This window comes from Diceros bicornis, chromosome 10, assembly GCF_020826845.1.
Source record: "Diceros bicornis minor isolate mBicDic1 chromosome 10, mDicBic1.mat.cur, whole genome shotgun sequence".
NCBI lineage: Eukaryota > Metazoa > Chordata > Mammalia > Perissodactyla > Rhinocerotidae > Diceros > Diceros bicornis.
In genome coordinates this window covers 45,154,396-45,166,489 of record NC_080749.1, presented here as the reverse complement: position 1 = coordinate 45,166,489, position 12,094 = coordinate 45,154,396, and the positions used below count along the sequence as shown (strand labels likewise).

The 12,094-nt window shown below is 38.4% G+C and overlaps 1 protein-coding gene across 7 annotated transcripts in view; it reads left to right on the top strand.

Annotated features, from left to right (window-relative positions):
• The window catches only part of KCNH7 (potassium voltage-gated channel subfamily H member 7), a 781,612-nt gene that overhangs the window by 304,568 nt on the left and 464,950 nt on the right, over positions 1-12,094 (top strand). For 3 of the 7 annotated variants that reach the window (XM_058549110.1, XM_058549107.1, XM_058549118.1), the window contains exons 1-2: positions 3,589-3,906; positions 5,584-5,814. In XM_058549110.1, the coding sequence (XP_058405093.1) occupies positions 3,831-3,906; positions 5,584-5,814 (307 nt within the window). In that variant the 5' untranslated portion in view covers positions 3,589-3,830. Of the gene's footprint in view, positions 1-3,588; positions 3,907-5,583; positions 5,815-12,094 lie in introns of those variants that run through there. The other 4 variants (XM_058549109.1, XM_058549108.1, XM_058549112.1 and 1 more) reach the window with 3 other exon arrangements.

Genomic DNA, 12,094 nt, shown 5'->3' with positions numbered 1-12,094 from the left:
AAAAATGTAAAACAAATTACTGGCTTATTTGATCTCAAAAAGTTTTCATTCTCTGTCAAAATAAGAATGCCACTTAAATAGCCCGTAATGGTTGCTACTGTTTCCTTAAAGATTCAAGCATTAATGTATGATACTTAAATAATTTCTAATGTAGGGTTCTTAGGCAGGGCTCCATTAATTCTGTGGACTTATATATAGAATTTCGTGTATATGAAATTTATGGACTGCTTACTATGTAGCAATCATTGTTAAAAGTTTTTAACATACTGTAAATACTAAACTACTCAATTTTAAAGTAACAGAGACAATTAAGTAATTTTAATAATATATCTGAATCCATTTTGTGTCCTTGCCCATAAGTAGATTGTGTTGAGTGTTAGACTACACACTTGATAAGATTTCAAAAGTTGAACTTATATGCCATGTTCAATATTTGGACTTCCAAAAAAATCCCCAAATACTAAAAACTTATGAAACCTGGCTTCAACAGAAAATCTAAAGTTCGCTTTTGTAGACAGCAGGGATGAGGGGAGGGGTAATTTTCCAGCCAGCAAGCAGCCATGATTACCATCCTCTGGTTTGATTCTATTATTGGCTGAATATAGATTGATGTACTTGTCTCCACTGTACCAATGTATAATGCATGAACACGATTACTGGGGTAATTTAGAAACAGGATGCCTTTAATCTTCTGCTCAGATCAATCAATTACAATACATAGGTTATGGAATGTCCTATGATCTTACACTGAATCCTTAATAGAACTAATCTTAGAGCTAAATGAGGTTGGGAAAAATGTGAAGCCCACAGAGGTTGCTCATATGAACACAGACAATGGAACTTTAACCATCATGTGTTTAGTTACCCAGAGCAAACAAACAGAGACTACTCTGAAAGTTGTAGAGAAAGAAAATACTTCAGGGAGCAAAAAGCCAGTTTTCCTCTTGAAGAATACGATTTTTCACCCTTAAAGTAGAATTCAATTGTTTCTAGACTCAACTGTCTGTAAAAGTTAATATCAGACTCATAACTAGAGACATTATGCACTGTTATCTTCTGCAGGTCAATACATCTCATCATATGGCAGATAAATGTTGTGTTTCAAACTGCGTTTGGAAATGCCTGTTTCCCTTTAAAACAATATTAATTCACTGAATTCACATGCGATTTTAAAAAAGAAAGTATTTGCCATATAACCTTGCCATAACTTACTGTTGTGTTATTATACCATTATACTGTACATGAAACCTTAATTACAATCCACACAATATGTAGGTTGTTCAGTTTTCTCTGAACTCCTTGATGCGTATTTGAGTTTCAATTTAGCTAAGAAGCTAAGTAGAAAAATAAGGTGTTTTAGAAATTGGATGCAAATAGCACTCTCTGTTTCTGTGGGTATACGGTGAAGACAAGTAGTGTATGTGAATATATGGGGGCCACTTGCCTGAGTTTGCAATTCTATTGTCTGTGGCTAGATGCAGGCAGAGAGCAATTGCTAACAGCGGAATCAGAGTCAGCACCATGGATAGCTCCACACGTTTAGCACCTGGGAAAGGAACTTGTTTCACCAGCCTGGCTGCAGCTAGAGAACACTACAAAATGATCTACTTATATTGAAAAGGGAGAAAAAATAAAGCCGTACATTGGAGGAGCGTGCCTTTTTATATTCCGAGACAGGGAACTGTACGGATTCAGAAAAGCTCGAGCTCCCGTAAGAGCCTAAGGGGTGTCATAGATTGTTTCTTTTTAAGTAAAGCTAATTAACCAGAAAATTCAACATTCCCAGGCAATGTCTAGCATTTCTGGTTCATTCTCGTTACTCTGATATGAAAAAGTAAGAACTGCTTAGGTTCTTGTTTTTGTTTGGATTTTTTTTCTTGCCTTGCATTTTCTGGAATATAAAATAAAAGTCGTTGTATTTATTTTCTCGTTATTTATTGCAATCCACAGGATTCACCTTCCTAATCTAACCCTCCCTCTCGGCCCTTCTCAGTTCCATCTTCACTTTTTTTTACTTCAGATTTGAGGTTGTAACTGGGAAAATATGAACACGACTGACTCAAGTACAGATAAAGCAGGCTAATGGGCTGGAAGTACTCCCAAAACTCTATCAGACAACTTCGTGTTTTGATGAGGGGCTCTGGACACTTACTGCCAGCTGAAAACAGGCAGTTTGTCTGTGTTCTAGTTCTTAGGCTGTAGTGGTGGCAAATTCCATTTAGAGAAAGGGGCCTGGAGAGGGGCTGACTATTAGGTTAAAGGAGGAGATAGCATGAATGAAGGGGAAAGAATCAAGAAAAACTAGAAAAACAACTGAGAAAACACTCTCTCCTGGCATGGCTTGTCACATTTGATCTCTTAAGTCTCCAGGAAGACTCTTTGAACAGAAGTGTATGTATACTATAAGATTCCCCTGTTGGCAGGCTCTGAGAAGCAAGGACCAAGAGGACTCTTATTTTGCCCCTTGAACACTTCTCTATCCTAAACTAGATGATTCCTTAGAAATGGTGAGTGAAGAGAGCAGAATGGAGTGTCTAGTGCATTTAGGAGATGAGTGGCATGGGAAGTCACACCAAGGCTGGTAACTCTTAGCCCCACCCACCTTTTGTTCCTTCCCCTTAGCGCCCAGCCTCACACATTTCAAACTATTTTCTTGTTTTGTACCAGTTGTTGGCACAGTCTTCTACGTTCTCATCTTCCTCACAGCCTCCCGCACCTAGAGACCCAATCATCCCCAACCTTGCAACTCCTCAGGGGTTCAAGCAGTGAAACTAGGCATGCTCAGCGGTGGCGCTAGCAGCCTTCAGTCTTCGGGAGGCTCTGCTCAGCGTCGGCCAGAGACAGGAGTGCCAATTCAGCCCTGGCTTCAGTGCTCACCTCCGCCGAGCCCAGGGATCCGAGCTACACCCTGAGGCTAAACCTGCACCCTTAAGTGGCTCATCCTCAATCTTCAACCTTCTGAACGACACCAGAGCTTAGAAAGAGTCCTCCCTGAGGGACTGTTTTCCCACCTGTCTTTTCTTTGCAGCTAAGGGTGTTTTAGCTACCGAGGCGTGAGGAGCTCAGGGATGGAGCCCTGTGGCTAGTGGCCGTGGAGATCACCTTCCCAGAGTAGCTGTTTGTCACTGAGTTTTGGAGATTTCTTGGCTGGCTTCCGCTAAAGCACGCTTGAGTAATCCGAGCTGCGGCGGCGCCCAAGCTCTCGGGATAAAGGGAGCGTGTGTGTGTGTGTGTGTGTGTGTGTGTGTGTGTGTGTGTGTGTGTAGGGGGAGAGGGCGGGGATAGAAACGTCAACCCCCCCTCCCCCTCAGCCTCCTTTTCTTTCTCCCCTTCCTGCAAAAGCCGCACAAGTCTTCCATCCCCCCTCAACCCCCCCCCCCAGCCATCCTCGCAGCTCTGGGCGACCGCCAGGTTAAGCCCATTTGCACTGGGAAATTGGCGCTGTTTGGGAGAAGAGAAACAGATCGATTGCCCTTGTGACTCCCCGCCCCCCTCCCCACCCCACCCTACCCCCACCGCTCCCTCCCTCCCTCCTTCCCTCCCCCGCCACCTCCCCTCACCCCGCCTCCTTCCCTCTCCCCACCCCCAAACCCTCTCACCCGCGGCAGTCCGGCGCGAGGCCCCCTCCGGAAGGTGAGGGGAATGGATTGGACTCCGGTAGGGAAAGCGGGTGTCTAGAAGTGGTGCTAATGGGAAGAGATTTCTGGTTTCAAAAGAGGATGCTCTGCCACAAAGAGCGGCTCTCGCGCTGGCCTGGGCTCTAGCCGAGGAGAGATCCCGGGAGAACTCCAGAGCTCGGGGGGAGCGCTCCTCGGAAGACCAGGGTCAACATGCCTGTTCGCAGGGGGCATGTGGCACCACAAAACACATTTTTGGGGACCATCATACGGAAATTCGAAGGGCAAAGTAAGTTCATTTGTTCTCTTCTCTCTTGCTCGTTTTCTGCTTTGATAGTGTACTTGGCGTCCGCCGCTTACAAGCTGAGGAGACGGCAACTCTGGGCTCTGTCAAGTTAAGAGGCTGTGAAACCCAGCCAGGAGGTTCGAATGGCAGCAGGAGTCTTCTCCCTCTGATATTAATTTTGATTTACATTTTAGATTATGGTCTCCATGATACGAGGCAATTTGATCCTCCTCTCCCACTGCTCCATTATCTGCCTTGCTACTTAATGTCCTACTCTTCTACTATCTTAAAGGGAACGTACTAGTATAACATAAGTTTACATTTTGAGGCTGTTTTATTGCAGACTTTTTGAAAGTCAAGAGCAGGGCAGCGCACACTATTGGAACAAGAGAATGGAAATTGTAGCAGCGATGTAAATGGCTATGCAAACTCTATTTTACTCTGGTTAAATTGCAAGGCTGTGGTATGACAGCCATGCTTGCTTGCTGTTAGTTTCTAGAAGCTAAACTTTGCATGGAATCAGTGCAAATATATCCCAAGAAGGATAATTTGGAAAAAGCAATATCTGATTCCCACTGGTTCCCAATGCAAACAGTTCATTTTTCAAAAGAATATTTCTGTCCCTTCCTTATCCCCTTAAATTTCCATCTAGAAATTTAAAAATTGGAGTGTAATGAGTAAATCCCACAAAGACTGAATGCAGAGAAATTAACTGTTCTCACGTGGAATAGCTATAAGAAATGAATTATTGTTATACAAATATATTAATTTTAAATTCTATACTTAATTTATATTCAACATTTCCTCAGAACTACATTAACACATTTATGCTGTATATTTTGCTGTTATTTTGGCACTGCATTTAGTGATGAGAGGATATACTACCTCGTGTACAAAATAAACTTGTACATCCTGCTTCACATTCTAACTGGAAATAGTAAATATAATCTGTGATCAAAGTTAACAAGCCCTTTGTATTAAAATCCCTACTACTGCACAAAACTGCAAGGTTCCCCAAAGTAAAAGTGAAAGGTGTTAACGTGATATTTACCGAGTATGTGTGTGTGTGTAAATATTTTTATCTTCTGGAAAATATATATCATAAAAAGGTGAACCTTTGTGTTATTGAACTGGTAATTAGTGTAAGATAGTTTCATTGCTATTAGGTTCCTTTATTTTTTAATATGAGGTGTGTAGTATGTCTTAGAAGGTTAGAGAAACCCACAACCAAGAATAATAACTACTTTGAGAAAGTTGTGCTCTCAGGGCCAAGGTTGAAGTGAGAAATTTGACAGCTACCGGATGTGTCACTGTTTGGCTTTGAAAATATTTACCTTACAATTAAATGGCATTCTGAAAATGTCAATGGGCCAGCTGCCTGTCTGAGTGTGCATTAGGACCCCTGAGAGTTACAGGGCTTGAGAACTGGACTATTTGGGAAATTACATTCTTGAAATTTGAAGAGTAGTTCCTTAGTACTTTTGTTAAAACTACTAGGATCATTAATTTCACATTTAAGGTTTTTTTTTTCTTTCTTTCTTTCTTTCTTTTAAAAGTCTGGGCAGTTAGCAATTTGGGAAGCCCCTGCATTTCAGATCTATTATGCAACAAATTGCTCCAGTGTTTATGAGAATCTTGAGGAAGCTTTTTAAAAGATGTCTTACTATCTTCTTGTTACAGATAAAAAATTTATCATTGCAAATGCCAGAGTGCAGAACTGTGCCATCATCTACTGCAACGATGGGTTCTGCGAGATGACTGGTTTCTCCAGGCCAGATGTCATGCAAAAGCCGTGCACCTGCGACTTTCTCCACGGGCCTGAGACCAAGAGGCATGATATTGCCCAAATTGCCCAGGCATTGCTGGGGTCAGAGGAGAGGAAAGTGGAGGTCACCTACTATCACAAAAATGGTAAAGTTTATCTGTTTAGGATTCCTTGTGTTTGATTCCCTTGAAATGAAATTTTGACAACTGATTACTGACAGTTCATATGCAGAGAAGCCCCAAATATTCAGTTGTAGAGATATGCTTTACTTATAATATTTTGGGAATCAAGAAATATGGATACTCTTATTAGTGGACTAGTAGGAACAACTTCTTCTTTGAATAAAGGTACTCTATACTCTTCAAAAGTGCAGTAACTTAATGTCACTGAGGACAAAATGCCACAAGTCCATCTTATTCACTCCCATTTTTAGGGAATAATATAAAAGCCAATAATTTACTGGTTGCATTGATATGTATTTGGCTGGAGAGAAATACAGACTTTTATTTGCTTGAATTTGAAAATATTTCAGAAAGCAAAGTCTTGTTGAACGCTGTGTATGTGAAACTAAATCTATTATAGTAACAAATGTTTCTTGGTTCTTCAGCTTTTATTTGATAGGCAACACCTCTTGTTTTTTTTGCTCATGTTTATACCAGGTTAAGGATGATATACAGCAACTTCTAAAATTGGTCTAGTAAACTTATGTATATTCAAATAATACAGGCTGTTCATGTAGTCAAGATTTGCCCTAAAATAGGAAACGGAAAAATGGAACTATGATACTGTGGAGTTATTAGTATTCACTTTTACAGCTGCAGCAAAACTAGCATCTGAAACTTAAGGTCATACCTCAGCTTCAAGGGCACTCCTCCTTCTGTCAGGCTTTCTATGGGAGCATAAATATGTTAGACTTACAATAGTTCTCAAAAAAATACACATTTAATGGACATGCATTCCTTAAACACACAATATATATGTATGTGAACTCACTTGTATGAATATTCGGATATACCCACTTTAAAGTAAATACATTCTCAAATGTGCACACTTAATGATATTTGACGATTTAGGACTTAAAGGTAAATTGATTTAAAAATGCACCTTGCAGTTAGTTTTGATATTGCATTATCATTTATTTCTTTTTATTCCATTGACAGAAATCAGTAAGGCAGAGGAGTATCTAGTCAGATTTTTAAATACGTCTTAAGTTATATAAATGAGTAAATGAGTGATGTGTTATAGCCTATATCATATAATGACTCATCCTTTGGTAAAATACAGAGAACAAATTCTAGCAGAGAAAAGGATTAACTCTTCTTATTTTCTTGTAATTAAATATTTCATGATAGAAAATGTACAATTCTCAATTATTGGATTTTTCTTAACATCAATTTGAGTGGATATGCAAAACTAAGTATGATTGGAAAAACAGGTATGTATAACTTTGGAATAATCTGAAATGAAGACAATTATACGATTATCAACCAACGTAGAGATTGTTTTTAAAGTTCTTCTCATTTTTCCTCACTTTTCAATGAGCAGTGTTGGCATTGTAGAAATAGCCTAATTGCTCTGTTGTCTTGAAAGCATTTCTTGGACTGAGGCTCTTACTACCCAAATGCAACTCATGTTTTTTGTGTGTGTATCTGATGCCAACAATTTGGGCTTTTGGAATAATTTGAATGTCTGACATATTTTCCCGTCTGAATATTTATCATGACATTGACAGTCTATATTGTGGCTACTGCAGGGCATATTGGTCCACATTTGGTCATTATGTTTTCCAGGACATTTCAGAATTTTTTCAACTTAATTTAACTATAAAATGAATCTGGTCTGTCTGGATCACTTAGATACTAACTGTATTTTCAGGCAATGTTTTCAAATAGAAGTTGTTATCTATTACACTGCAAGTGTAAAGGTGATGTTTTGAAACCTAGTTTAACTTGTACAACCTGAGTGTGTAAAATGATCTCAAAAAACCTAAAAAAAGAGTTTTAATGTGGAATCACAAGCATGAATGTAAAAATTTCTGCAGTGAAGATGCTGGTACATTGACTAATGCAAACGTTCCCCTCTGAGTGTTTTGTTTGGTTATATGAATTAAAACCTCCCTGTTTTAGGCAAGGAATCTTTATTTGGAAGCTTGTTTAGGTATATAAATTTCAGTCTTTGGTGATGATTTTGATTCTTTTGGCTTCATTTTCAGATGTGACTCAGTCTACAAGAGCTTGGGTATCTTGAGAGTTAATGACAAATGCTTCCTATTTTGCTTTTATTGATATGGAAAACATGAGGTGATGGGCCAAGCTTTTTCTTTTTCTTCCAAAGAAAAAGATTAATTTGAATGACCTTTTTAGATTGTGAGGACACAGTTAGACTTATTTGCTGTGAATGTAATCAACTTGTATTTTTGCTACTAGTTCAGATACCCTGAATAGAATCTTCAGAGTGTATAGGTTTTATTCACATGGCAACTGCAGAATCAGTCAGAGCTTGTGAAGTTCAAATGCTTTGAGTCTTACCTCTTAGAGACCTACCAGCCACTCTACATTTCTAAAAGCAGGGAGCGACAAAAATCACCAACATTTTCATTGGTTTATTTCTCAAAGTTTCCTTAATTCTTTGTTACTAAGTCATTTATTTTTGAGAGGTTCTTGCTTCTTAAGTATATACAGTAAACGCTTCCTTTACTTATTCTTTATTTAGCATTTCACAAGAATATGAATAGGGATGTAATAAGCACAATGAGCAAATTAACAAAAAGTTGAAATATTCTGTTTCCACTTTTTCCATCACTCATACTGGAGTAGCAAAAATATGACCATGGTATTATTTCTGAAAGCTTGTTTTCAAAAGTGGCTAGAGGCTATATAAGCAGTATGAACCTGTGATCTATGCAGTGAGTTCACATTGACGCAGTGCGTGGTGAGCTGTATGATCACCATTGTGGAGCAACAATTCCTACCATGCTACTTTATGTCATTTGACTAGGTACAATTGGACTTGCTGTTTATCAGAATATCAATTTTTAAAAACCTAGTTATTTGCAGTAGGAATATTTGACAGCCCTTCCTTTGAGGATTCTATTTTACAGTTTAAGTCATTATTGCATAAATCATTCTTGGCAGCTGTGAAATATTGCTTGAGGTGATAAAGCTGTAAATCTTTTGACATGAAACTCTAATTATACAAAACTATAATTACGCTGAGGCTTATATAAGGATGGGCATGTATTTTAATAGCATAATACATTCACTTTAAAAACATCTTTTTAGCATTAGTGATTGAGAAATAGCAAACACTTCAGTTATTAACTAGCTGATGGTTTGGAGATGATGTTAATAGTAAGGAAACAGAAAAAAAAAGTTTAGTTTTCATTCCTTAATTTATTATTGCTTGTCTGCTTTGGGGTATGTCATGGAATAAAGCTAGTAGTTGAAGTGCTAAACCACTTCAGGCATATTTAGATATGTGACTTTTACCTTAATTATCAAGCAACTCTAAACATTTGGAAAATCAAAGTAAATTTCTCCAAGAGAAATAAAAATCTTAACTCAGTAGGAAAAACAGAACTTAAAATGCTTTATTTTTAGATGTCTGAGTGTCGCTATATTTTTACCATTAAGCTTTCAGACATAGTACAATGACAATTTTGTTCACACTTCAGAAATGTCCCTATCTTTGTGTTGCTTTTAAAGAGCTAAAGGATGAGAAGGGGCTGAGGGAAATCCTTTCCTGATCCAGACAGGGACCAACCAGATACAGACAGGGCACCTGTCACGCTGAGACCAGTACAAAGGCAGCGTTTGATTCAACTAAACTCAAGAGAGGTTTTGGTTTGATGACATTGAATCCACCATCTCTAAGAGTTATTTGGAAAGACCTTAGAGAAACTGTTGTGTTGTTGTGCATAAAGGTGAAGATGGGTGCTGAATGCCACCTCTCTCTAAGGGAACAAGAGGGGAAGAACAATAGGAGGAGATGCAAAGGAGGGGACAAACTGTCTCTCCCAGGATATTTGTATTATACAGTGACTAAGGTTCATTTCTATCTTCTAAACCCCAAGATATTTTCATGACATTGTTTTTAAAGAAAAGAGAATATATAGACTATGAAATGAAGAAGCTTTCATATAATGGAGAACAGAATTTAGGGTTAATTACCACACTTCCTCTATTCCTCAATTCTAAAATAAACTTATTTATGTGTATTTCCTGTCACCTTTCGTCTTTTATACATAATGCTAACTTATAAAAGAAGCAATGTAGTTTAGTTAAAGTGTTGATAGCCCAAAAATAAATTTTATAATACCTTCATGTAGGTTATATGGCATGTAAAATATTTAGCTCTCCTAATTCCTGAATTGTGTAGTAGAGATATAGATGGTAGTTTATAGAGAAGAATAGAAGTATATTTTATACGTGTATAATTCAAGCAATAAGAAAGTTTTGCAGGGGCCGGACTGGTTACCTAGTGGTTAAGTTGGGCATGCTCTGCTTCGGCAGCCTGGGTTCAATTCCTGGATGTGGACCTACGCCTCTCATCAGTGGCAGTGCTGTGGCGGTGACCCACATACAAAATGGAGGAAGACTGGCCACAGATGTTAGCTCAGGGTGAATCTTCCTCAGGAAAAAAAAAGGAAGTTTTCCAGGGAGTATCCTGCCTAGAATTTGGTTTGGTGTTCATTTTAACTTTCAGTTTATACATTTTCACACTCTATCCAAAAGAATATTGTAACAACAGCAATCTTAAAATACATTTCTTTTCCATACCTAAACTTTATAACATCTCATGGACTCTGGATATTGTATAGAATTTAAATTTGGTTAATTGTATTTTGTTGATAAAATAAGAATTCTGAAGAAACACTCTCCCTCACAATTTGAAATTTTATTTCATATTGTCCCAAGTGAAAACAAAATGTCCTAAAACTGTGGGTGGGCTCTGTTCATCAGCCCCTTTTCACCACCTACCAGCACCATACCTCTAGGCAGCTCTGGTGCTAAAAAGAACTTGTGTTGTCTGCTGGCTTAAAGGTAACTGTTGTTATGTTCACAGCCAAGGGCCTTGAGAAGAGGGTCGGTTTAGGGGTTATAGTCATAGGTCAGTTTAGGTCAGTTATAGTCATAGGCTAGACTTAGTGGGAGGAACTGGCTTTTCTGGTTTCTATTGGCTTCCAACATTGTTTTTATTTTTATTTTTTTGCCATAAATAGTCATTAAATCAATTAGTGGCAGTCAGCAGCCAGGAGAGTCATAGGATAATTGATTCACTGGGAAGATGCTTTTGGAGTATGAAATGTTAAGACATCAACATTCATCTGGCTATCTAAACTAGAAACCCCAGGGTCATTTTCTGTTTTTCCGTCTCCTCCCTAAACCAAATTAGTCATCAATTCCTTGCAATATTTATATCTGAAATATCTCCCAATGCTACCCCCACTTTTCCATCACTGCCAAGTTGAAGCCCTCTTTATCCTTCATCTGGAGTGTTGAGTATTAAAGTTTCCCTCCCTCTGCAACTCATTCTCCACAGCGCCATCAGAGAGCTATCTCTGAACCAAGAGTCACGTAGACTGATGACTTATTGGAGCCAAGGATCGTCGTAAGTGAATTTCGCGTATTAAATAATGAGTACAACAATCCCATAAGATATATTCTCTTATTAACCTCATTTTATGAGAAGAACCCTGAGACCCAGAGAGGCTGAATAATTTGACAAATCATACACAGCTCATAAGTGGTGATGCCTGAGCTCTTAAAAACTTAGCCATATTTTCTGCTCAATGTACTTACGTCATACCTTGGCTTGAAAATCTATCTTAACTCATTAAAACTCTCAGGATAAAGTTCTAGACTCTTCAGTAGCGTACTTGGTGCCCTTCAAAGTTGAATTCACTTGGGTTTTCAAGTAAGGTATGTTTTGAGGAAACAGCTGGGTTCCCAGCTCTGACAATTGCTAGGTGAACTTGACCAAGTTTACTGTCTTGGTGTTTCAATTTCCTTTTCTGATATATATATTTGGAGAATAACATCTACCTTGTTAGGCTGATTAAATGCGTTGTATACATAAAGTATATAGCATTATCTCTAGCATGGTTTCTTGCCCATAACATATGCTCAATAAATATCAGTTGGTTGAATATCTTGCCAATTCCATTTCTCTTACAAATCTTATGTTCCAATAATACTGGACCGCACAGAATTTCTCAAAGAAACCATGCACTTTTATGTCACCAAAACTTTGCTCACCCTTCATAAGTTTTCCTTTATCTGTCATAAACAGTGCAAAGTCTTTCTGAATGGATTGCCTTTTCCTCAGCTTCTCACCCTAAAGAAACTGTTATCGTGCTTCCAAAGACAAATCAAAAGACTTCTCTGTGAAGTCCTTCCTGATGCCCCCACCGCCTACTGCAGAACA